General features: G+C 39.7%; 1 protein-coding gene across 7 annotated transcripts in view; it reads left to right on the forward strand.

Moving 5' to 3' along the window:
- The window catches only part of LOC139442750 (uncharacterized), a 49279-nt gene that overhangs the window by 19459 nt on the left and 1944 nt on the right, over nt 1-27876 (forward strand). For 3 of the 7 annotated variants that reach the window (XM_071223636.1, XM_071223639.1, XM_071223640.1), the window contains exons 2-7: nt 15114-15159; nt 16477-16572; nt 17456-17530; nt 21199-21306; nt 24124-24180; nt 25145-25443. In XM_071223636.1, coding sequence (XP_071079737.1) covers nt 15114-15159; nt 16477-16572; nt 17456-17530; nt 21199-21306; nt 24124-24180; nt 25145-25443 — 681 coding nt within the window. Of the gene's footprint in view, nt 1-10347; nt 10512-15110; nt 15160-16476; nt 16573-17455; nt 17531-21198; nt 21307-24123; nt 24181-25144; nt 25444-27876 lie in introns of those variants that run through there. The other 4 variants (XM_071223637.1, XM_071223638.1, XM_071223635.1 and 1 more) reach the window with 4 other exon arrangements.

Raw genomic sequence — 27876 nt, forward strand, 5'->3', positions numbered from 1 at the left:
ATTTGTATATGATGAAAAGTCTTATTAACACTACTTTGAAATCAGTGTTTGTAAAGAAATCGTTCTATATTCTGTGTAACAGCTACGAATGTTCTGCTAAACATCTGGTAAACGTGGCCTCGCGAGTCAGTGATCACGCGTCCCTAGCATAAACACACCACCATCTTGAAATTAACCGGAGACCTATTTAAATATTTACTGTTACAAAACTATTTATTAAAGTTTCACATGGTCTCTCATCTACACACACACACATATATATTTGACGGAAGACCAGTGTCTTTTCTATTTTACGGGAGGCAACTGTCACTTTCATGTAGCGAGAAACCATTGGCACTTAGATCTAGCGAGAAACCACTGTCTTTTCGATATAACCGGAAACCACTGCCTTTTCGATATAACCGGAAACCACTGTCTTTTCGATAGTACCGGAAACCACTGTCTTTTCGATATTACCTGAAACCACTGCCTTTTCGATATAACCAGAAACTACTGTCTTTTCGATATAACCGGAAACCACTGTCTTTTCGATATAACCGGAAACCACTGCCTTTTCGATATAACCGGAAACCACTGTCTTTTCGATATAACGGGAGCCTACTGCCACCTTCGATCTAGCGTGATATCTCTGTCACTTCGATCTCGCGAGAGACCACTGTCACTTCGATCTCGCGAGAGACCATTGTCTTTTCTTTGAAACGCGAGACCGCCGTCACTGCGATATAATAAAGTATACTTTCACTTGGATTTTACGGGAACAAACTGTTGCTTCTATCGAAAGGCATCTTCCTCAAGCAAGGGAGTTAACAGATTGTAAAAGTCCAGTTTCCATGCCCGGCCGCACAAGGCTAGAATTCCTGTGACTATTGCGAGTTATGTCCCTTCTATGCACACTCCGGCGCAGTGGTGACTTTGCATAACACTACTGCCACAGGCTAATTTGCATATCACGTGACCGAACTTTTCTCTTCTTTGTAAACAAACGCGCTTTTTCAGAAATCAGAACGGACTAATGCAAGTATTTGGGGGCGCTTTACATATTGTTTTGAATAATTATATAAATCTGCTACTACAACTGCGACACAGTTACCGCTTATAGATGAAAACCAAGCCTCGCTTTCACGCAGGTTATAAATAGATTCAATGCTAAAATCCCCATAGTGACGTCACAACCCCTGTCACAGGAAGTGAAAAATCCTTGGCTCTACACCTACCTCATATAAACCTTTTATTACAAATCCTATATGAACATGTAATGTTTTCAGATATTTCCCATTTCCACATATGTCATTTTATCAACATAATACCAAAATATAACCCATCCATGCACTGTAGAAGTTGTGAGAACATGTTTATTGAAGTCACGTGACCTCAAAATATTCTTCAGTCCCCAGTTTCCCCCTCGAAGTGACTAAGAAGTCCCACACAGAGCAGCCAGAAACATAAAAAAATCTGGCACCTTACTGATGGCATCACACTCTAGTGATAGATAGTTACTTTAAGGCAGCTTCATACCGTTTGTTTAAATTTGTGTTGACTGATATGTCATTGATGGTATAATTTGTATGTCAGGGGTCTAAACTGATTGTTTACAGGTTGTGGTGTTTGACATTTGGTTCTTTCTGTCTTAAGCTCTCTGGACATAGTTTGTCAGTGTTATCACACAGAACAGACATTTGCGCTTAAATAAATCAGAACTTAAATCTCAAATATGTATTGGCTTGTTAGTTTTAATTAGGGAAAGTAACCCTTCACAGCACCGGAAGAAGTCAAGTTGTAGTCACGTGACCTCTATCAGTAAAATGATTGGCTCAACCCTATCGTCTGCTGTAGCAGTATACTACTGTTACTGTTGTGGTGGACGATTACTTTTGGATTATACCTTGGCTATTGCATTTATATGCTCAGTCATGGCTAAATCATGTGTTTCACTCACTTGGAATACCAGTCTCTTACTAACTATTTATCATGATGCAACGTCCAAGTGACACCACTGGAGACTTGTCAAGAAAGGTATGAACATATTGGAATTCTGATACCTCTAAAACTAATGAATTTTCAAGTGGAAAATATCAAGAGTACATTTTTACCAATAAGGCTTGTGTATGCATTAATATTATGTAGAACTTAAAACGCTTGTAGAATTTTGCATCTTGTGAATGTATGTGCATTTAGGCCATCCAAAAGTCAGAAAGGAAATAGAAACAGATGCTGGAATGATGGCATTCCTCCTGAGAAGAAATGGAAGATGTCTTATAATTATGGTAGCCCATGTGCTCCGTCAGGTATGCATACAGTTGGGAAAATTTATCAAAGAGGCTCCTCATCATGAAATGAATAAACCTTATCAGCCAGGTGAAAAGCATTAATATTCAGTGAATATATTTCGTAACATGGAAAACTAATAAAAGTACAAAAAACACAGTTGTTTTAGCAGAAACCACTGTTTATCCAGTTGACAGAGACTAGAGAGTGAAAATGTCATCTGCTAGCAAATTGTATTTACTGTGTGTAGGTCGCACTTGAGAACGAGACCTGTTTTTTACGGGAAAAGATATCAATTACAAAATTGAGGCTAAGCTCGCACACTGACAGTGAGTTGCATGGCAATACACATTTACACATCAATGTGACCGTATCGCTAGCTCTCCGTAGGGCTTCGGTGACATCACGTGGAGCCGTACAACCAATGTAAACATAGGATAACTACGCAAATGGAAATAGTTTTTCGCGATTTAGGATATATTCTCAATGAAAGTTAACCATTCTATGACATATGTTTATCTAAATATGTAGATTTGTCAAAAATAAAACAGATGATAAACACATGCAATATCTTGAATGGACTGTGTAAGATGTGACGAATCGAAACATGGCGCTGGCCTGTGGCAGAGGTACTATGCTGGTCGCAAGGAACTCTGGGTAGGAGTGCCTTCTATGTTCCTCCTATTAACCAATCAGATTCCACCTCTCATATCACTTGCTTTTGCTTTAAACAAAATGGCGGCGCCCAGTCAAGACAATCGGATCGATAATCAAAATCTATATTGTAATTTAACGTGTCTTACTTTGCGAAGTGTGTCAATTCACTTGAGCACCTTGATTAAAAACATGAAAAATATCTGTCGACACCGAGTTGGCGGTACACCTGCTTTTACAAATCCTGCAATCGACCGAAATCTGCACGGCAGTTTATGAACCGTATGTTGATTTCGTTATGAACCATGCATAGATTCGTTAGTCCAGCCAAAATATAACTCCACAATTCCAGCCTCGTTCGGCAAGGGTGGAAACCGGACTTTTAAAGTCAGGTAACTCCCTGACCTCGGGAAGATGGTATGAAGGTTTCAAACCAACATTTAGCCAATAAACATGTACATTTCGACACAACGCGAGAACATTATACGATGACGTCTGTGTGTTCTCGACATATATGTCAATGACACCAGAAGGTGACAGATAATCTGTAATCCCGATTTGCGAGTAAGTTGTGCAATATACCATTCGTGACCAACTCGTGTTATTCCGGGACAAGCCGGGGGCATGGTGCTGGCATACATGTTTGTAATTATCTCATATTACACTCACATTAACACGATCTCATATATGAAGAGAAGAAGGAATTTAGTGCCAGGGAACCCTGCGCACGAAGAGGTTCAATTAATTAACAACCTCCGAAAATCAGTTCAGAGATGATTCGGTCCTTATGAGGACGGGGGCACGGGTGGCCCAGTCGTCTAAGGTGCCGTGATACGCTGTGCAGAGTTGCGTCCCTTAGGCACGACGGAAACCAATGATTGTGGGTTCGAATCCAAGTTCGCCCCAATTATGTTTCTAGGTTTGTCAGCACCATACCCGTGCTCGTGGGTTTCACCGAAGTGGTAAACGTCTGAGACCTGCATCACTTCGGGCTTTCCTCCCACATTAAGTTGACACGCCTTGATATAACTGGAATACTGTTAAAAGCGGCGTTAAACACAACTCACTCACTCCTTATGAGGACAAATATTACGGGAAATGGCGTTGAATCCCACCACTCACTTTCTTATTCACAGAGACCACCAAGACAGCCTCTGGGTTTGCAATCACGGATGCCACCTCATGGGATTCGCCCGTTGTGACACGTGTACTCAAATAGCGATGCCAATGAACTCGCCCGGGACGGTTAATGTTACAGCATAACCCGAGTTTCATCATGCAGACGTTCGTTAATCGTTATGACATTAGCAGTTTCGTTTCCGAGAGTCCTCGAATTGAGTATATACATATTAACAACGAACGGAAGTTGAGAGGAACTATTCGCCGAGGAAAGGATGACAGATTTCCTGTTGCATTAAGATATGTTCAACAAAATCAGTAAATGCGCTATCGTGTCCCAGCATTTTCCGGTATATCGCTTGATTGTCTGGTTTATTTATTCAAAGGCCGGCGTCGCATAGCCCGAGTACTGGCGTGCACAGTACAACAAATAAACCCTTGCCTTGTCATGCAGATTGTTAGATTGTTAGATTGCAGCGGTGGTAAAGCAGTAGACTAGCATCTAGTCTCTGAAATGAACATATCGTACAGAAAAAAAAACCATTTGTTAAATTATCTTGATAAAAATATAATAAAAAGGAGCCCAGAGACTCTCTTCATTTTCAGATACTGCAGTAATCTAGACTTGCCAAACATTATAGACTTGCATGGGCTGTATTTGATATATTTGTATCAGGGTCTGTAAGACAGACTAGTAGAGCAGGACATGCTTACCCTTGGAGAATGGAGAATACCGTGGGTGGTTATCGCCTTGGAATGCGGGAGGTAAACGATAAATACATGTCATCTGTCTCGGTTAGCCAGGCAATGTTGGAAACTCTTGAATGGGCCGGCTACACTAAGCCTCAAGTGAAGCGTAGGATGTTTATACCTGTATTAAAGACACTTATTATTATTTATAGTTTTATCATGCCCGTTGGAGGACGGAAGGAGTATTGTCTGGTATTTTTTTTAATCCAAAACATCCTGTCTCCTTTGCTGAATCACATTGTGACTAAGGAGGGAAAATGTGATCTCGGATCACATCGCATTAAGAAGTGGCTTGCTTCTCAGTATGCCTATTCGCTTCAGAGGCCTTTGAGGTATAAGTTCAAGCGGAACAGAATGGAAGCTTACTCCACAGTGGGACTACATCAAATTTCAAAACACAGTAGGTTTATCTCCTAAATGAACGACAGTAAGCTTGATAGTGTTCATCTAACAAAGGTCACCCGCTACTGTCAATATAACGTCTTGACCGCCGAAAATGGGCATCGGACCGTGGAATATAGTCCCCCTTTAAGAAACAGGGATTATGTTTCCTTTGCTTATAATCTCTACACTATCGATTTTACTGTCAACAAAATCAGGAAATGCGCTATCGTGTCCCTGGATTTTCCGGTCTATCGCTTGATTGTCGGGTTTGTTTACGGGCCGACCTCGCATGGCCCGGGTTAGACTGACATCTAGTTTCTGAAATGAACATATCGTAGAGAAAAAAACAGTTGTTAAATTATCTTAATAAAAATATAATAAAAAGGAGCCCAGAGACTCTTCATTTTCAGATACTGCAGTAATCTAGACTTGCCAAACATTATAGACTTGCATGGGCTGTGTTTGATATATTTGTATCAGGGTCTGTAAGCCAGACTAGTAGAACAGGAGATGCTTACCCTTTTCGCGAACACCTGGTGTCATCCCTGATTTTCAGTTATCCATTCATGTACTTTACCCAGCTAGTTTGTCTTTTACGCCCAATGGAATCTGTTTCTGTTGATAATCGAGAATGGTTACTCTTACGAATCTGCTGGTGAGAAAACCATTTTTAATATATATGTGACCACTTTCGTTAGAGCGGTGGTAAAGCAGTAGACTAACATCTAGTCTCTGAAATGAACATATCGTACCGAACAAAACAGTTGTTCAGTTATCTTAATAAAAATATAATAAAAGGGAGCCCAGTGACACTCTTCATTTTCCTGCAGTAATCTAGACTTGCCAAACATTATAGACTTGCATGGGCTGTATTTGATATATATTTGTATCAGGGTCTGTAAGACAGACTAGTAGAGCAGGACATGCTTACCCTTTTCGCGAACTCCGGGTGTCATCACTGCTTTTCAGTGGTCCATTCATGTACTTTACCCAGCTAGTTTGTCTTTTACGCCCAATGGAATCTGTTTCAGTGGATAATCGGGGCTGGTTATTTTAAAAAAATCTGCTGGTGAGAAAACCATTTTGATATACCTGGTTTAAAAAGTGTGAGATCGAGTTCCAGGTCGGCGATTGACAAATCCACGGTGTTGACCTCAGGCCAGATTATGACGTACTACTTTTCTGATGGTTATCCATTAATAAGTTACTTCACTTCAGTCGAATGTACCTACGTCTGTGTCGACCCTTTACGGTTTTAGTGTTTTAATGCATGTTCTTTGATCTTAGCTTGTTGGCATTATCACCATCGCCTATATAATTCACAGACATGGCGGAGACAAAATTGGAATGACAAGGAATGAGAAATAAGCAGTAAGCTGGATGACGTCACTCAGGACCGTTATGTATTATTCCGATCATGAGAAAGGGCAAACTATTAATCGATTCTATGCTAAAATGGTGCAAATTTAAGGTTTGTAAGAAGCAGATTACTGCCCTTGTGTCTGTCTACCATATATCTTACAACTCGTTCATTCATGACGTTTTAAAACAACATACCGTATTCGACGTAATAAACGCCCAGGGCGCTCTCAAAATTAGAAATAAGAGCGCTTATTAGAATATTATTTTGATATGGTGAACGTAAATTGTGTGGTCTATGCTGACACCCTGAAATGTTTATATACGACAGATATATTTTTCCAGAAATTTATTGCCCATAATTAAGGGTACATGTAACACACGAGTGCGTATAATACACGAATAACTAAGTTTTGTGTACATTGGTCAATCGGAAAGGGTGCTAATAGTGATTGTGCACTAGCCAATATATTAGCAAATATCGCCATGGGCGCTTATTACGTCGATTACGGTAGTTGTAAGACAAATGGATTCTAACAGACATTCGCGCAGTAATAAACTGGCTTTGACGTTTTATATTTTCGAAACAGGACTTGATATCAATGCACTGTCACAAATAATTGAATATGGCGTCTTCAATTATCATGGCATCACATACAAAATGGCATGTGGAGTTATTATTTCATATATTAACAAACGACTGACTGAGCTGTCTCTATTTGTGGCCGATCTATGTTTCTACATTTATTGCAGAAGACTTGTGTATAGCCATTCGTCACCACTCGCCTCTTTCCGTAACCTGCAAGAAGACTCGTCCCCCTATCGATGAATGTTATGTGCGAAAATGCGACAAACCACTCAGAATGCGCGTATGACGTAAAGTACTTCGGTCAAAGAATCCCTCGGGAATAATTTCTGATTGTGTGTATGTCTTGCTTCTAAATTTATATCCAGGTTACATGTGTTCAATCATTCTGTATAATACCCTAAGTCCCGATGTGTTTAAATATCATCTTGAATATTTATGATATATGGAGGAAATATACGTGAATCAGTATAGCAACGAGACAATTCTTTTAGCTATGCCCGTTTGCGCTTAGACGGAACCCAGTAGCAAAAAATGGCCACGAGTGGGGCACGAGTCGCTATTCGGCTTGTCCCGGAGTGAGTTGGATTTAACGCCGCTTTAACAGTATTCAAGTTATATCAAGGCGTGTCAACTTAATGTGCGAGGAAAGCCCGAAGTGATGCAGGTCTCAGACGTTTACTACTTCGGTGAAACCCACGAGCACGGGTATGGTGCTGACAAACCTAGAAACATAATTGGGGCGAATCGGGATTCGAACCCACAATCATTGGTTTCCGTCGTACCCAAGGGACGCAACTCTGCACAGCGAATCGCGGCGCCTTAGACAGAGGGTTCCCTGGCACTAAATTCCTTCTTCTCTTCATATATGAGATCGTGTTAATGTGAGTGTAATATGAGATAAATACAAACATGTATGCCCGCACCATGCCCCTGGCTTGCTCCGGAATAACACGAGTTGGTCACGAATGGTATATAGCACAACTTACTCACAAATCGGGATTACAGATTATCTGTCACCTACTGGTGTCATTGACATATATGATGTGAACACTCAGACGTCATCGCATAATGTTCTCGCGTTGTGTCGAAGTGCACATGATTATTGCCTAAATGCTGGTTTGATACCTTCATACCATCTTCCCGAGGCAAGGGAGTTACCTGACTATAAAAGTCCGGTTTCCACCCTTGCCGAACGAGGCTGGAATTGTGGAGTTATATTTTGGCTGGACTAACGAATCTATGCATAGTTCATAACAAAATCAACATAATCGGGATTACAGATTATATGTCACTTTTGGATCGGGGCAGATAATACCTGTCTTAACGTTAACCGATAAACATTCTCAATATCCCGAACTCAGTATTCTCATTTGAATCATACACAAAATGTCAATTGAGAACAGTGAGTGCACTGTGGTAAAGCCGGATGTTCAGACGCTAAAGGCATGTCGGGATGACACCTGTGACGAGCCCCGATGTGTTTCGACAGTTATACTTGATGCACAATACAGGATTGGATCAGCCTGAATACACGCTCCACACACAGGTGAGGTGAAATGGGGTTAAACGTCGGGTCCAAGATTATATAGCGACGTTCCACACACAGGAATTTGCATAGCTGTACACAAATTAATTTATTGTTTTTATTTTATTGTCATTGTTCTGTCATGTGCACTCTGACGGAATTTGTGAAGGCCGGTGCAAAATCAGCATGAGACTCCACTACCGCGTTATAAAGTAGTATATCGTACATAGCTATGTATAGGCGACCAGTGGATGATACGGAGAAGTATGTATAAAATGAATTTTCAATAATTCACGATAAGCGCATTGAGAAAATTGTCCAAATTATGTAAAACCATCAAGTCATTGTTACCTATCAAGCAACTCTCACCCTTATTGAATGGCACATTGTATAAAGATGCATACATGCTCGGTAAAGATGTTTTTGTATCTATTCTATAGTTATACGTGTATGTATTATGTTGGAATAAGTTTGTACCTCTGATGTCGCTGAAATCGGCCTGGGTGTAAATAAAAGTTAACTTCTGCTTCCATTTCGCAGCTTATTGCTGACAAAGCTACTACTACATGTTTACGCTTGTACTTAAAGAAGGATAGAAAGCTCGACTAATAATCTATTGTTCTTCCGAACCTGTCAAAACCTTAATTAGTTCAAACGTCGTGGGGAACAGACATCTAAAACAATAACGGCTTTATGTTAGACAGGTTAAGTGTTAAGACAATGCATTCTGATCTCATTAGGAGTTTCTTGTGGGCTGGCGCTCACCTGTGTACACAGCCTCAGGGTCGCCAATGGGGGATGCACCCGCAACATCACTGTACCCTAATGCTTCATGTGAGTCGTTCTAAATGATCCTGGCCTGCAGTTTACCTTAACATAATTGGCTCCATTGTTATAGGAAGGTGCTTCTTTTACTCTGTCAATGAACAGGCGTCGCTGTTGACCAATGGCATCTGGTGCGGTTTAAAATGATCTGCACATTCCCCTTAAAAACACCGCTGACTAACCGTTCTAAGGTCGAAGAATTCATTCGGATATGATGTTAATCACATGTAACCAGATTCAGAAGGTAAGACTATATCTCTCATGCAGACCCAGAAACAAAACTATCAGTCCCCAGATAGGTCAACAATTCTGTGGTAAGTCCAGATGAAGCGCTGCTCTTGGCCTTTGGTAATATTAAATGACAAGCGAAAAAAGGAAAACTTTTAAGGAATCAGTTAAGAGACTAAATGCAAGTCTAGGTGAGACTGACATACCTTGATTGTACATGTCAGCATGTACATGGTTTTGTTATTGAGTACATACGGCTTTACGTCGCTTTCAGAAATATTTCATTAATATTCTAGCTGGGGGGGACACCAGAAATGAGCTTTACACTTTCTACCCATGTGTGGACAGCAACCACGTACAATACACATGCCCTAATAAACTTTATTTCTTTTAGTGATCAAGGAATTAACATGTGACTAAGTAAAATGTGTCAGTGTATCTCGCTTCTTTGTTTTAATCCAATCACATTGAAACGTATAAAACCAGTTTCCTTCTCTCAGTGTGGACAAGTTTATCTCATATCCCAGGTAAAGCTGATCATCATGTGCACTCATGCATTACTTATTCACCACCGATTCACGATTTTATTGTAAGCACAATGGGACGGGAGGCACACCACGAGGTCGGTGATGCGTTGCAATACCTTGGATCAACCATTTCTGTTTACACGTTATCACGGGGAGTATCAGGTGAGGCTGCAACCGCATATCCACCGGATTATACGTCTAGAAGTGCCACCGTGGATACTTATAGGGTACACACTGCGTGGATTCATGACGCTAGCAGGATCTACTCTCATAACATCTTTCAAAGGTATGTTGTGTTAAGACGTATGTATACAATTTCAAGTAGTGTTCATTATTTCTGACCCCGAAACATCACTACAAAACTTTTGAAGACTATACTTTACAGAACTTTCTATTTAAAAATTAAAGTTCGTTTGCTTTTAAAATGCATACCGTGATGATGGTTAAATTCAAGAAGCTCGGAATGAACCGGTCAAACTTAAAATGGCCACGGGAATATGACCGCCAATTCCTATCCTGACGCATATATGTATAGTATGACCATGTTCAATCTTGTCTTTGAAAGGCATTTAGAAGTGATTCAAATAAGGAAGAGAATATATGGATGTCCTATATTATGAGGAACACAACGTTTAAGAGTATATGCTTTCTCCTTCATCAGGTGAACGAATGCCATGAGACAGAGAGCATATATATGTACATGTAAGAACAGCAAAAGGTGAAAAATAACAAAGGGTACAAAGGAAGCCGAAACCGGTTTGCCGATTTCTCAATGGCAATTTTTTTCATTTTCATGCCTGGATGAGTAACTGGAACGAGTCAACGCCCTAGTTAATGCATCATTCGGAATCACTATCCACACATACATTTTCCTCATTTAACGATATTTTCATTATTGTATTTTTGCTTTGTATTATTGCCTATTTGAAAAATGCATTTAAACTTTTTGGGTTCTACCCTTGATGCCTAATCTATCGGTTCACTTTGCGGTAGAATTACATGTCATGTTTATTTTATCTCTGACACGAAATATATAAAATGGACTTTTAATCTCAGATTGAATATTAAATCACATGAAAAGGAAAGGATAAAGGTGAATCGCGGTGCACTTTGAAGTTTCTTGTTGTTTGGTTTGTGTTTATTTAAGAAATTACGATTGAGGGGTGGTGTGAAAAACTAATCTGCGCTAACCGGTGTCAGCTGCGTGTTCAAAACCTGAACCATGTTCATTTAGAATTGATTACTAAACTTCTTTCACATTACCTTAAACTGTGTAAATAAAACACTGACGTAAAAAATATAATTTAGAGATATAACTTGCTGAAGTTGTATACGTAACCTTCGTGGTTTCTTCTTACGCCCCGAGGCTGAAGTTAGTTGTGTAATGGTGGTTTCATGAGTACAATAGGCGAGATACAGGCTGGAGAGGTTCTTTTGAGTTGGGGATGCGGGATGTCCTACGCGACATTAAACAAACCTGCTAGCGACCGTATGGCAAGCCGTTTTCACATTTATTACAGAATTACAGATATGTTCAATTGTTTTAAAGATATCTTGAATTGAACTGAAGATATCTTGAATTGAATTGAAGATACCTTGAATCGAATTGAAGATATCTTAAATGCAGATAATTGTAGATATCTGCCATAAAATTTAAGATATCACGAAATGAATTAAGGATATGGTGAAGCGTATTACTGATATCTTGAAAAGAATTGAAGATATCTTAAATTCGATAATGGATATCAAAATATGATTTAAAGATTTCAAAATGTCATGTTTTTTTATGATGTCATTAATTCAATTCCTGATATCTTGAAACTAAATACAGATATCAATAATTAATTATTGATATCTTCAATTGTTGCAATTATTAAAGATGTTACATTAATAATGTTACTTAAATTAGATAACTGATATTAATAATTGATATAAAGATATCATCAAAATTATTAATGATATCTTTAAATAGATTTTTGTTATCAGTTACGGTCAGAATTAATGAATTAAAGATATCTCTAATTGAATTAAAGATATCTGTAATGCATTTGTTGATATGTATAACGTATTTCAAGATAACTTGAATTGAATTTAAGATATCTTGAATTTATTTCTAATATATTTATGTACTGTAGGATGGTAAAGGTTTAATGATATCTTAAATACATTTAGAGATATCACAAACTAATTTGTTGATATCACCGTAACATTTTAAAATATCAGTAATTATATTATGGATATCAGAGATGAATTTAAGATAGCTTCAAGTAATTTTTGATATCTTAAAAACATTATTGATATCTTTAAATAAAATACCGATATCTTTAAAACAATTGAAGATATCTGTTATTCCTTAATAAATGTGAAAACGGCTTGCCATACGAACGACCGACCAACTCGACCTGTTTTGAAAATGTAAACACGAAAGTCTTCAAAGGAACAATGTATAGTATCTCAAAAACTGATTGCCTCAGTTATGAATAATATTTAAACGTACAGCAGGAAAACGTTTGGCGAGTCTTACTTTAAAACTTGTAACCATGATTTATAAATGAAACGTCCACTGACATGTGATGAATTCCATTATTTGTTTATTTGTCCATCTTCTGAGAACGAAAAAACCCAAAACAAAACAATTTTTACACAGATTCTACAACATGAAACCGAATATACATAAAATGAATTTACTTTCAATAAATCACGATTAAGAACATCGAGAATTGTCCAAATCCTGTAAAATCATCATGTCATTGTTTAAACCTATCAAGTAACTCTCCCTCTTATCCAATTGCACATATTGTGCTACCCTTGTGAATCTGTATAAAGATGCATACATGCTCGGTAAAGATGTATCCATTCTATATTTATATGTATATATATTATATAATTATATATAAGTTTGTACCTCTGAATCATCAGACAGACCAGTCAAGTGTGACCAGTGTAATTCCCTGGTCTTACCTACTAATTACTGAGCTGTTCCATACAGTGGGCAGAGTAAGCTACCCCAACTCGTTACGTGATACAGATAAACCAGATTATGTTAAGAACTTGCGTTTGATTCGTGTGTTTTATTAGCAATGACTTAGCGTAGTTTTCTCAGTGATATAGAATAAAGGAAACTCATCCCTCTAGCTCTCTCTACAAATTCCACCACTCTTCTAAACGGGACCTTCTCATCGGTAACCTTTCAATTATCAGACAGCCTATACCAGGATTACACTTGATTGGTTAGTAAAGTGTTTATTTTCGTTAAAGTGGAACAGACCAGAAATCTTGGGTTTTGGGTTTTGTTTGTTTTGAATTGTTTTATACAAGTGAGAATTTCATTAGCTGTTATTGGTTTATCAAGACTCGCATGATAATACGCATATCTCTTTTTTAGTGTTGTAAATGGTTTATTAGCTCCTGAGGATCAGGATAAACAAATTGCTTCTGGGATGAAATTCTAAGTTTATTTCCAAAAATGTGTTGGTTCCTGTTTTGATAGGGTTTCCAGTTCTAGCTGATTTTGTTTCCTTCTGAGTATTTTTTTGTATTTCTTTTAGCAAAATGAATCCTATTTTTAATTGATATGTTGTTTTATTTATTGAACTCGTGATATTTCCCCTCCATATTACGTTTTGCCTCTTAACATTCAACATCACACACATTTGATTTATTTTTTCAAGGCTTTTTTAATTTGTTGACGGTTTGTAATATATTAGAGAAGGCACCAAAGAGTGCTTCATATTCAGAACTATCTGAACACAAAATCGTTTAAGGTAGTTTGAATATTTAGGCTAAAAGTGGCACGTTCAACACATGTTACATTTGGAATACCAGTGTCTTCTATCCCCGTATTTCGCAAAGGTATTATGAATGGCCTCATGAAAAAATATGCCAATCATATGAAAACATATAATTACATTCAAAACACTTACTGAAAAATAGAACCCATAAATATTATCATTGTATTGTTATAGACATTTTAAACTTTTCGCATGTGTCATTCATATTGTACATATATCCTTAGACTAACTCTTAGTCAATGAAAACATGTCTTTAAAATAATAAAATATTTTTTTCGAAATAACCTTTCCTCTTCTGCTGTTTACATATGTGGAATCAAACAAACTAGACTTGGTTAGTTTGATCCAGACTTGCCTAGGATTTTAGTAACACAAATGCATAAAAAATAGTCATGGTGCAGGACTAATATATCTTATAATTACCATTCTTTCTTCTCCTCACTTCGTTTTTCAAAAGTCAGTGGGTATGGTTTTACGCTGCTTTTAGCAATATTCCAACACCAGAAATAGGCTTCACACATTGTACCCATGTCGGGAGTCGAACCCAGGTCTTCGGCGTGACCAGCGAACGCTTTAACCACTAGGCTACCCGACCGCCCCTCGTTTCAAAAGAGTAAACCCAACTGTCTGAGCCTCTGTGCTGACCATCTGCATTATTTTAAACCACGCCGTCTAATGAAGGGTGATACTGGTGGTCTACATGGCCCAGCTATGCAGAGTGGGTGATATGATAGGTTACCTGATTATTACCCGATTTTGATCATTAGGTTAGGTTATTTGTTGTTTTACGCCGCATTCAGCAATATTCTAGCTGTGTGACGGCGGTCTGTAAATAATCGAGTCTGAACCAGACAATCCAGGGATTGACATGATGAGCATTGATCCACGTAATTGGGATACGATGACATGCATCAGCCAAGTCAGCAAGCCTGACCACCCGATCCCGTTAGTCGCCTCTTACGACAAGCATAGTCGTCTTTCACGGCAAGCATGGGTTGCTGAAGACCTATTCTACATCGGATCTTCACGGGTTGTTTTGATGGTGACCCCTCATTTTGACTAGGAATATGTAGTAACATCTGTATTTGTTTCAGCAGGTGCAAGACACAAAGATGGGGATGTCAAAATACCTGCGGAAAACAGGTGAGAAGAATGCACTTGTACATCGTCATCATTGTTTCAACCAATTTACGGTCACAAGACTGTTGTTGGATTCTCAAAGACAGGCAGCCGGACAAAATAATTACACACTTGAAAATTTAGTTTTAACAAAAGTTTACAAACATAGCAAAACGTTATTTGACTGAAATCAGTCCCCGAAACACTTCAAATTTAAGGTCCAAAATATAACTATGATATCCGTATATAAAAAAACCCCATCACCATCGAATAACCATACGAAACACTGCAAACTTAGGTCCAAAACACAACTAGTATACCCGTTTAAAAAAAACCCATCACTATCGAAGAACCATTTTTTGTTTGTTTCATTTTCAGTCACCACCAAACATGTTGTCTACTCTCTTTATTCGGACAGTTTACTATAGCTATAGAGAGGGAACTTTGTATTCTGATTGTTATTTTTGTGTTTGGATTTTTTTTTCTGAAAATAATTGTCTAATTTTGGTGCTGATTCTACATCTGAAATTTACACCTGTTCGTCTTCTTCCATTAAACCATCATAGAGTGAGTGAGTGAGTGTGTATGGTTTTACGCCGTTTTTAGCAATATTCCAGCAATATCACGGCGGGGGTCACCAGAAATGGGCTTCACACATTGTACCCATGTCGGGAATCGAACCCGGGTCTTCAGCGTGACGAGCGAACGCTTTAACCACTAGGCTACCCGACCGCCCCAAACCAATAACGCTATATTGGCTTGCACAAAAGGAACTTCATTTTCCACCTCGACTTTTGTATGAATAATTATGTTTCACACGAATCTTACAAAACTACAACGTCGTTAAATACAATGTACAATAACCGTGTACGTGACGTTAAACCCCATGTCTCGTCTACCCATAAACTACTCACCGTGTATGTTGAACTGTCTGGCAATGCACAATTTCCCGCTGCTTTTAACATGGACAAGGAATCTAGCATGTCTATTTTGCTGAAATGCACTGGATGTTGCAGGTCTATTGTGCTGAAATGCACTGGATGTTGCAGGTTTATTGTGCTGAAATGCACTGGACGTTACAGGTCTATTGTACTGAAATGCACTGGACGTTGCAGGTCTATTGTACTGAAATGCACTGAATGTTGCAGGTCTATTGTGCTGAAATGCACAGAACCCAGAATGTCTTTTGTGCTGAAATGTACATGACGGCCTGCTATTTTTAGACCTGATGTATAAAACATGTCGCTCTTTATATCTACGGTTACAATACGGTTTGTTTTATGATAAGCATCACTGCATGCCAGTTTGTGTAAACCTATTACGGTTTTCGTCATGTTTCAGGTGTGCGACTTTTTATAAAACCCTTTCTGCTCCTCATGACTCTGTTCGCCTTTTACCTCTCCCTGCGATCTCAAATCACAGCACAGATTTCTAGCGGTAAGTCTACCTTTTGGGTTCATATAAAAGAGGAATTAAAAACTGTTGCATGCATGTCCCCGTTCATAGACTAGTTTATTTGTTCACACTGGGTACATATGTTGCATGTTTTGCATGGTATGCCATGCATGTTATCCAGTAACTAGGTACCCTATATATGAATGGGTTGCTCTGGTCTTGCATATACCCTCAGGCAAACCAAAATGTTATACATTTCATTTATGACTGAAAATCAGTAAATATGATGTTAGGTGTGTGTCCCTACACTCCTATATGGTCACATGACTTCTTCCTCATATATATCTGATCACATGATTTCTTTCCCATATCTATCTGATCACACCACTTCTTCTGACTATCAAACTTCATACTCCCCCTTTGAAGCATATCAATAATGTTAACCTAAGATGAGCTATATTCAAATATGACCCGTGAATATCCGGGGTAGAATGCTAGCCATGCTTGCCGTAAAAGGCGACTATGCTTGTCGTGAGAGGGGACTAACGGGATCGGGTGGTCAGACTCGCTGACTTGGTTGATGCATGTCATCGTATCCCAATTGCATGGATTGATGCTCATGATGTCAATCACTGGAGTGTCTGGACCCGATTCGATTATTTACAGACCACCATAATATATCTCGAATATTGCTGAGTGCGGCGTTAAACAACAAACCAACTAACAAACAACAAACAAACCAACAAACAAACATGGTGTTCTCTAAAAAACGCTCACCGATGGTTAATGACCTTGACAAACAATGATGGCGCTATGCCAGTTGAAATTGTAAGCAGACAAATGATGGCTACAACGTATACGCCCAGTTGAGCACACACCTCAACAAAAACGTAGCAAACGTACCAATTTCTATTTAAATTTGCAGAGGTCGAACGGTTGAGAGCTCAAGTAAATTCAATCCAAACGAAAAATGGAGAACTATTCCACATTCCAGACACAGGTTTGTACTTTTTGTTTAATATCAACGTCCTGGTCAGCAGCTGGGTTTAACGTCCTCGACGGCAGCTGGGTTTAACCGGTTGGCAGCTGGATTTAACGTCCTGGTCGGCAGCTGGGTTTAACGATTTGATTGGTTGCAACAAATGCGAAACGTTTACGTCCTGCATAAATAATACCTCACTCACTCACTCACTCACTTGTTAACATATTTCATATGAAAACACTAACATTAATAAAATTAGTTTTTATACTTTGTCTAGATTTGTACACCTTTTATAGGAAAATAGCTCGTCTAAGCAAAATATTTTTATTCGATGTACACACCAATACAACAAACGTTAGTCTACTGTGATAATGAAAGTCTAATTTCGGATGTAAAATTCTCTTAGATAAATATGACGTTTACATGATAGTACATGATATTCATCTTCTAAACCAGTGTGACAATTTAAAGTGAAAGCTAGAATTGGATCTTTCTCTACCTTGCGTCAGTAGGTGTGTATTTTAAGATCTTTTGTTCGGCAACTAAATTTGGCAATGGCTCTGCGTGTCTTTACAGAATTGATTCCTACTAAATAAGATTCATAATGGCAGCAATGGAAGAGCTTTTTTTCAAACGTAACTGACTCTGAACCTAAAATGGTTGGTTGCTTGGTTTGTTGTTTAACGCCGCACTCAGCAATATTCCAGCTATATGACGGCGGTTTGTAAATACTAGTAATCGAGTCTGGACCAGACAATCCAACTATGAACAAATCGATATCGCCTACTTCTTGTGGAAACCATACCTGTGAATACCCATATGCAAATAAGGTTTCACCGAAGTGGTAAACTCCTGAGACCTGCATCACTTCGGGCTTTCCTCGCACATTAAGCTGACACGCCGTGATATAACTGGAATACTGTTAAAAGCGGCGTTAAACCCAACTCACTCACTCACCATATGCAAATAACATTACCCATGCATTGCTTTAACTCTGCGGGAATGAGTAATGGTTAAATTGATATTATCAAGTATAATGACAGTTGTTTCAATTATTAAGTACATAAAATTTATCTCGGTATACTTTCCTTTACCCCTCAGTGTACATCCTTCTAAACCAATCCAGGGCACATAGCCTTATCATACAATTTCGACTATCAGCAACGCAATTTATACAATGAAGAGGATATGACGAAGAACTGAACCCTGTGGAGGGCCAGCTTTTGAAATTGAGCTTGCGCGTTGGCTCGATATTTATATATACTGTTATAGCCAATCGAACCATATATAAGGTATTCTATGTCAAAAGTATCAATATGAGATACCTCAGAGAAAACCGTAAAAAGTATCACTTGGTATTTTATGTCAAAAGTATCAATATGAGATACCTCAGAGAAAACCGTAAAAAGTACCACTTGGTATTCTATGTCAAAAGTAGCAATATGAGATACCTCAGAGAAAACCGTAAAAAGTATCACTTGGTATTCTATGTCAAAAGTATCAATATGAGATACCTCAGAGAAAACCGTAAAAAGTATCACTTGGTATTCTATGTCAAAAGTATCAATATGAGATACCTCAGAGAAAACCGTAAAAAGTATCACTTGGTATTCTATGTCAAAAGTATCAATATGAGATACCTCAGAGAAAACCGTAAAAGGTATCACTTGGTAGTGTTTTGTACATGTCATGTTCGACTTCCCCTGCACGAACCATGTCTCCAAGCATACAGCCACTTGCAAAATTCACCCTGCCTGTGAAACATGACGCCACTTACTCGGCCTCTATATAGGTCAGGTCAATGGCGCGCCTGTTTCGCGGTTTGTTTTGGCCGCCATGCCAAGATACTAGATAATCGTGCATGTCCACCTATTACTATTTATTACGTTCACTTGAAAAAAAGTTGACGTTTTTTTCCAAATCTGCAAGTCAAGCAACGTTAACGCACAGCGGCAACTGAAAAAAATATTTAACAGTTTCAACATAAAGAATTAGATGCTGGCGTTACTTTTCAAAATGCTTTGATATTAATATCTCACTGGTATGCTGATAAGCTACCTGTTTCCTTGCAACGGATCAGTGCTTTTCGTGACTTGGTTGTTATTTGACAAGACCTGGTTGTAATTTGACAAGACCTGACATGCAGAAAACATTTTTATTATTGAACTCAGATTTTTTTTCCTGATAATCTGCACAATGCCATTGTTATAATGTGAAGGGGCGGTCGGGTAGCCTAGTGGTTAAAGCGTTCGCTCGTCACGCCGAAGACCCGGGTTCGATTCCCGACATGGGTACAATGTGTGAAGCCCATTTCTGGTGTCTCCCGCCGTGATATTGCTGGAATATTGCTAAAAACGGCGTAAAACCATACTCACTCACTATAATGTGAAAATTTGTTTGTTTGTTGTTTAACACCACTCTCAGCAATATTCCAGCTATATGACGGTGGTCTGTAATTAATCGAGTCACAGATAATCCAGTGATTGACATGGTCTCCTCCCATTAGTAGGACAGCCCAGTTGTGAGACACCTTAAAACAACAATGTCATACCTGGTTGCACATGTTAATCAGGTAATTAACCCCTATCATGAAAATGGACTTGTCTTATTATAGACAAAAGAAATGACTCAAGATGCTTGATACCCTCTTTTTCATTCAATATTTTAATTCATCCATCGCTTAAATACATTGTTTAATATGTTCGCCACTTAGAGTTCAGTTAAAGTTAATATCACAGTTCACATCGAGGTTGTCACACTGACACAACCTTAATCCATCTTCAGAAGTTTGCCAACAACATTCATGAACTGGGGTAGTGTCTTGTAGCTGATTCTTCAGTCTGGAAAGTCGACTGTCAATCTCCTTGTACACACGCTTTCTTGCTGGTGGGGGGGCGGTCGGGCAGCCTAGTGGTTAAAGCGTTCGCTCGTCACGCTGAAGACCCGGGTTCGATTCCCGACATGGGTACTATGTGTGAAGCCCATTTCTGGTGTCCCCCGCCGTGATATTGCTGGAATATTGCTAAAAACGGCGTAAAACCAAACTCACTCACTCACTCATTCTTGCTGGTTTGAGCTGCACCTAGGTCTAGCTGAGATAACTTGGTCTTCTCAGATTTCTCAATATTCTTGATGATCTCGATGACCCTGTAGAGATTAGGATGACGATGATTCAGTGATGCATTGGGGCGACTGTGGAAACCTTCCAGGTGGTTGTTGGTCCTTGGGCCGAATGTCTGGTGATAGTTCCAAAGCGAAAGAGGGAATCTTGCTTCATAATCCACCCAGTTTGTGACTATGTAGTCGTTGGATTCTTCAGCATTCGGTACATCGGGAGACTGGTTCATGGAGTCAATCCATGCATCCTGAATCGGTTGTTGAAGACCTATACTGTGAGTGAGTGAGTATGATTTTACGCCGCTTTTAGCAATATTCCAGCAATATCACGGCGGGGGACACCAGCAATGGGCTTCACACATTGTACCCATGTCGGGAATCGAACCCGGGTCTTCGGCGTGACGAGCGAACGCTTGAACCACTAGGCTACCCGACCGCCCCTCCTATACTGTGAAAGTGATGCTCATTATCTTGTGATTCTAACACCCTCAAATATATCCACTGTCAAAGAGTTTGATAATTTCTCCTAAAGTGTAATTTGTTAAACTTTGTATTTCTTTCTCGTTCAGTTGAATCAGAGGAGGTCAATTCACTTCCAAACATCCAGCATGGAACAGGGACGCAGAGAAACCATCTTGAGAAAACGTTGGTCAATATATATAAATCAAAGTTGAAAGGTATGTATGTCCTAAAATGATTGTACTATTAAATGTTATTGTACTTCAGTTGTTATTGAAGCGAGTAAGATGCTGACATTGATAATAATTCACTGCAATTACTTATTCTGCTTTGGTCTCTCTTTTCTCTCTTGTGGCCGGTCGTCTAAAGCGCCTAAATTCGCTGCGCAGAGTTGCGTCCCTTGGGTATGCCAGAAACCTAAGATCATGGGTTCGAATCCCGGTTCGCCACATTTATGGTTCGGGGTTTGAGAGTATTATACCTGTGCTTAAGGTAAACGTCTGAGACCTGCATCACTTCGGACTTTCCTCCCACATCAAGTTGACACGCTGTGATATAATGGGAATACTGCTCAAAGCCGCGTTAAACCCAACTCACTCACTCATTTTAATCACCTGGATTTCGGATCTTTCTTCTTTAAATATAAATACGTCTTTCTTCCTATATTGACCTAAATTGAGGAATAGAAAAAACAAACATTGGGTTGGGGGTCCTTTAAACAAGTACTTGCAACATACTACCGTAGAAGAGCTTACATAAACTAGTAAACTCACTATAACGTCTCTGATCCAAAATGTGTTCACCACCAATCTGCGTCAGTTGTCATTTGTAAATTAACATGCATGATTTATAGAAGTATCATTTTCCAAATCTTCGACATTCACTCACCCACTCACTCACCCTAGCCATATCCACCACTATTGCAGCGTCACGTTCATCAGCGTCTATGATCGCTTCCATATGTTCACACTCCCGTGACAACATATGACCGGGATCTGATACTTCTTCCATTAGTGACGACGCCAGACGAGTGTATACGTACAAGATCCAGGAGATGTTTATTTTGCGTGTGTTGTTGTATAACTTGATGTCTTGATTGTGGGCACATGACGTACAGGGGGGTTTGGAAGTACATATGTGACTATTATCAGATGTGAAGGAGAACGTTTTTGTAAGAAAACTGATCTTCCGTGCAACTAAATTTCATTATGTATTGAATGCACCGTTGGAATAGGATCCTTAAATTGACGCTGGTTTGATGAAAGGCGTTTTCTGACTGCGACGTTGAATTACGAAACAAACAAGCGAATGTGTATTCAGTGTGCGAGATTAGCCTCAATGTTGTAATTGATATCTTTTCCCGTAAAAATCAAGCCTCGTTCTTAAGTGCGACCTTCAAACAGTAAATACAGTTTGCTAGCAGATGACATATTCACTCTATAGTCTCTGTCAACTGGAGTTTTTAAACAGAGGTTTCTACTGAAACAACTTTTTTTGTACTTTTATTAGTTTTCCATGTTACGAAATATATTCACTGGATATTAATGCCTTTCACCTGGATAATAAGGTTTATTCATTTCATGATGAGGATCATCTTTTTTTAAATTGTCCAAACTGTAAGCATACCTGACAGGGACGGCATGGGCTACCATTATGATATGATGTCTTACATTTGTTCTCAGGAGGAATACCATTATTTCTATTTTTTCTGACTTTTTGGATGGCCTAAATGCACATACATTTACAAGATGCAAAATTCTACAAGCGTTTAAAGTTCTACATAATATTAATGCATACACAAGCCTTATTGGTACAAATGTACTCTTGATATTTTCCACTTGAAAATTCATTAGTTTTAGAGGCGCCAGAGTTCCAATATGTTCATACCTTTCTTGACAAATCTCCATCGGTACAGTGTCACTTGGAAGTTGCACCATAATAAACAGTTTGTAAGAGACTGGTATTCCAAGTGAGTTTCAAGAAAATAACAGTTGAAACACATGATTACTGAGCTTAAAATGCAATAGCCAAGGTATAATCCAAAAGTAATCGTCCACAACAGTAACAGTAGTATACTGCTACAGCAGACGATAGGGTTGAGCCAATCATTTTACTGATAGAGGTCACGTGACTACAATCTTGACTACTTCCGGTGCTGTGAAGGGTTACTGTTCCTAATTAAAACTAACAACCAATACATATTTGAGATTTAAGTTCTGATTTATTTAAGCGCAAATGTCTGTTCAGTGTGATAACACTGACAAACTATGTCCAGACAGCTTAAGACAGAAAGAACCAAATGTCAAACACCAAAACCTGTAAACAATCAGTTTAGACCCCTGCCATACAAATTAGACCATCAATGACATATCAGTCAACACAAATTTAAACAAACGGTATGAAGCTGCCCTAAAGTAACATATCTGTCACTAGAATGTGATGCCATCAGTAAGGTGCCAGATTTATTTATGTTTCTGGCCGCTCTGTGTGGGACTTCTTGGTCACTTCGAGGGGGAAACTGGGAACTGTCTTTTATCCAATTAAAAACATGTTTACAGTTGTAGCTCCTCCTATTTTAAGTTGGATATAGGAAGCTTAGTGATCAGTGATTGCAGGAAGCATAGGAATTGGCCCCTCCTCCCTTTAAGATAGATGGAACCCATATTTTGGGGAATTACTTCTACCCTGTGAGAGAATATTTTGAGGTCACATGACTTCAATAAACATGTTCTCACAACCTCTACAGTGCATGGATGGGTCATATTTTGGTATTATGTTGATAAATTATGTGGAAATGGGAAATATATGAAAACATTACATGTTCATATAGGATTTGTAATAAAAGGTTTACATGAGGTAGGTGTAGAGCCAAGGATTTTTCACTTCCTGTGACAGGGGTTGTGACGTCACAATTGGGCCTTTAGCATTGAATCTATTTATAACCTGTGTGAAAGCGAGGTTTGGTTTTCATCTATAGGCGGTAACATAGGCTGAGCTCGCACACTGATTGAGGAAACCATGTTTTTTTTTTACAGATATTAAAGTCCCGCCGTCGACAGCTAAGCTCTCCTGTGATGATGAAGAGAGCATTGGTAAGGATGCGGCTTCATATAGACATAGTACATCTACCCCCGTACCCCATGCTTGTCTCCCCGTGGGGATACAGGAATAGAATCTACCCCAGTACCCCATGCTTGTCTGTCCGTGTGGATACAGGGATAGAATGTACCCCAGTACCCCATATCTGTCTCCCCGTGGGGATACAGGGACCGATTCTACCCCAGTACCCCATGCTTGTCTCCCCATGGGGATACAGGGATAGAATCTACCCCAGTACCCCATGTTTGTCTCTCCGTTGGGGATACATGGACGGTACCTACCCAGGTACCCCATGTTTGTCTCCCCGTGGGTATAAAGGGATAGAATCTACCCCAGTACCCCATGCTTGTCTCCCCGTGGGGATACAGGGATAAAATCTACCCAAGTACCCCATGTTTTTCTCTCCGTTGGGGATACATGGTCAGTACCTACCCAAGTACCCCCTAGTCTCCCCGTGGGGATAAAGGGATAAAATCTACCCCAGTACCCCATGCTTGTCTCCCCGTGGGGATACAGGGATAAAATCCACCCCCGTACCCCATGTTTCTCTCCCCGTTGGGGATAAAGGGATAGAATCTACCCCAGTAGCCCGTGCTTATCTCCCCGTTAGGATACAGAGACAGGATCTACCCCAGTACCCCATGTCTGTCTCGCCGTGGGGTACAATGGCAGAATCTTACTCCATGTTTCTCTCTCCATGGGGATAAAGGGATAATTCTGATTTCATATGCGGAATAGAGCTAGCTGGAGCTGGCTAGACTTGCTTTCGTATACATATCTAGATATCATAAAGTAAACAAATTCCACAGTCATTGTGCGGGATTAGGCAGGGTCCTGCTAATTTTTGAAACTTGAAACAGCCCCAAATGACACTATGAGCAGTTATGAATATACAGTCAACACGTTGGCGATCCAGTTGATCAATCAAACATTCAACACGGCTATGTATTGTTTCAGACAGGCCCTGTGTAGACACGAGGTGCAAAGCTGATTTTCTTCAACCTCAGGAAGAGAACTTGGTGGACGTGTTGCGCCGACAGTACCCCATTCCAGAGAAGTACATGCGCGTTATAGAGAAGATGGTGGACCCGAGACGAGACAAGACGAGAATCTCGTTTGTCACTGCAGCCTCGGCCAACCACTTCTACGAGTGCCAGGTTTTGATGAAGAACTTGATCGAGAATGTCTTTCCGAGTTTATCACAGTTCCGATTTTATGTCTACGACCTAGGATTAACGCCTGAGCAGGTTTTAACGGTTCGTGTTAATATTCAATAATATATGTTTTGTCCTTTTCTTTAGAGGGTATTGATGATGTGGCTAAAAGCAACATTTACTCACTCACTCTCTAGAGGGGTGCGGTCCCAAACGTCACAATTTGCTCTGCACAGTTGCTTCTCATAGGCATGCCAGAAACCTATGCTTGTGTTCGTATTCCATTTCGCCATGGTTATCTGAAATACTGTTCAAAGAGGCTTTATAGACAACTCACTCACTAACTCCTTCCAAAAGTCAAGGGTTTATATGCTGACATTCGTGTTGCAGTCAGGGGACGTAAGCTTTGTGTAGTACGTGTCCGCTCGTCACGGCGAACACTCATTATCTTTCCCATTAGTGACCAACTCGTGTTATTCCGGGACAAACCGAATAGCGACTCGTGCCCCGCTCATGGCCATTTTTGCGACCGAGGTCCGTCTTAGCGCAAACGGGCATACCTAAAACAATTGTCAACTCGTTGCGTAATGGTTGACTTACATTTCCCCATGGATTATATATTTTTCAAATGCAATTTAATCCACATCGGGACGTGCTGAATTATACAGTATGATTTAACACATTGAACTGTTTCTTTGGTATATTTTTAGATGCAAGTCATATGTAAAATCAAAAATTATTTCTGAGGGATTCTTTGACGAAGAACTTGAAATCATGCGCGCATTCTGATTGGTTTGTCGTATTTTCGCACGTAACATTCATCGATAGAGGGACGAGTCTTCTTGCTGGTTACGGAAAGGGGCGAGTGGTGACGAATGTATCTTTCCCACACGAGAACTTCTTGGTGTTAACAGGCGTGATCTCTCTGAAGTATTGCAGAGTACAAACCGCCTCAATCATACCTCTCATACCGTAAATTGTTTTGAAAAATAATATCACAAATATGTCGTTTGTTTGTTGCGCTTAAGCCGCACTTAGCAATATTCTAGCTTGAACACGATGGTCTGTAAATAATCGAATCAGGAACACACAATCCAGTGATTGACATCATGAGCATCGATCTCACAAAATTATGTCAAGGAGTCAGTCACCTTACTCTGTAACTATCTCGTTGTGATTCGGTTTCACAATGGCCGTATAACACTTAATCAAACATATCCTTACTCTGATACGTTACGACCCGTGAAGATCTTGGTCAGGATAGATCTTCAGCAAACCATGCTTGCCGTAAAAGGTCACTATGCTTGTCGTAAAAGGCGACCAACGGGATCGGGTGGTCAGGTTCGCTGACTTGGTTGATAAATGTCGATGCTCATGATGCTCATGTTTTCAATCACTGGATTGTCTGGTCCAGACTCGATTACGACTCGCCGTCATCTAGCTAGACTATTGCTACAACAACAAACAAATAAACAAACAAACACATCTGATACGTTACCCGTGCAAGAAGATGCGAGGACACCCCGGTATTTGACTTATACATCGCGCGTGAGCTTAGCGCGAGGGGAAATCCTCAAGTGACGCAGGATTATCATGCTGGGGATACCCACGATCATGGATGTGATATTGATAAACAATATTACTGGTACACACAACGACTTGTGCCGCCTCATCCACCCCTTGGCCACCGCAGATTGCCAGAAGAAAATACAGTCGTCTTGTCAGGCCGATCTGGGCAACTGGAGATATTTTACGACCGCTTCATTAAACGCCTTCTGTCTGATAATCAACCATTGAATCTATTGTCGTTGGATTCCGGAATAGTAGATTGATTATATTTCAGTCACCTGCCGTTTCTAGTTTGTTTTTGGCGTGTAAATGTTGTCGTGGTTGTCTAGGCCTTACTCGTGAAATCAAAGTTATATCAAATATAAACAAAACAATGTTCAACATATATAATGGTGGCATTCGTCACCACTCGCCCCTTTCCGTAACCTGCAAGAAGACTCGTCCCCCTATCGATGAATGTTATGTGCGAAAATACGACAAACCAATCAGAATGCGCGTATGATTTCAAGTTCTTCGTCAAAGAATCCCTCAGAAACAATTTTTAATTTAACATACGTCTTACATCTAAAAATATACCCAAGACAGTTAAATGTGGTCAATCATACTGTATATCCGCATGTCCCGATGTGCTTTAAATTGCATCTAAAATATATATAATATATGGGGAAATATATGTGAACCATTACGCAACGAGTTGACAATTGTTTTAGGTATGCCCGTTTGCGCTAAGACGGAACCCGGTCGCAAAAATGGCCATGAGCGGGGCACGAGTCGCTATTCGGCTTGTCCCGGAATAACACGAGTTGGTCACGAATGATAATGGTGGGACATTCGTGACCAACTCGTGTTATTCCGGGACAAGCCGAATAGACATTCTGATTGGTTTGTCGTATTTTCGCACATAACATTCATCGATAGAGGGACGAGTCTTCTCGCAGGTTACGGAAAGGGGCGAGTGGTGACGAA

Source organism: Haliotis cracherodii, unplaced genomic scaffold, assembly GCF_022045235.1.
Source record: "Haliotis cracherodii isolate W230 unplaced genomic scaffold, xgHalCrac1.p SCAF_5, whole genome shotgun sequence".
NCBI lineage: Eukaryota > Metazoa > Mollusca > Gastropoda > Lepetellida > Haliotidae > Haliotis > Haliotis cracherodii.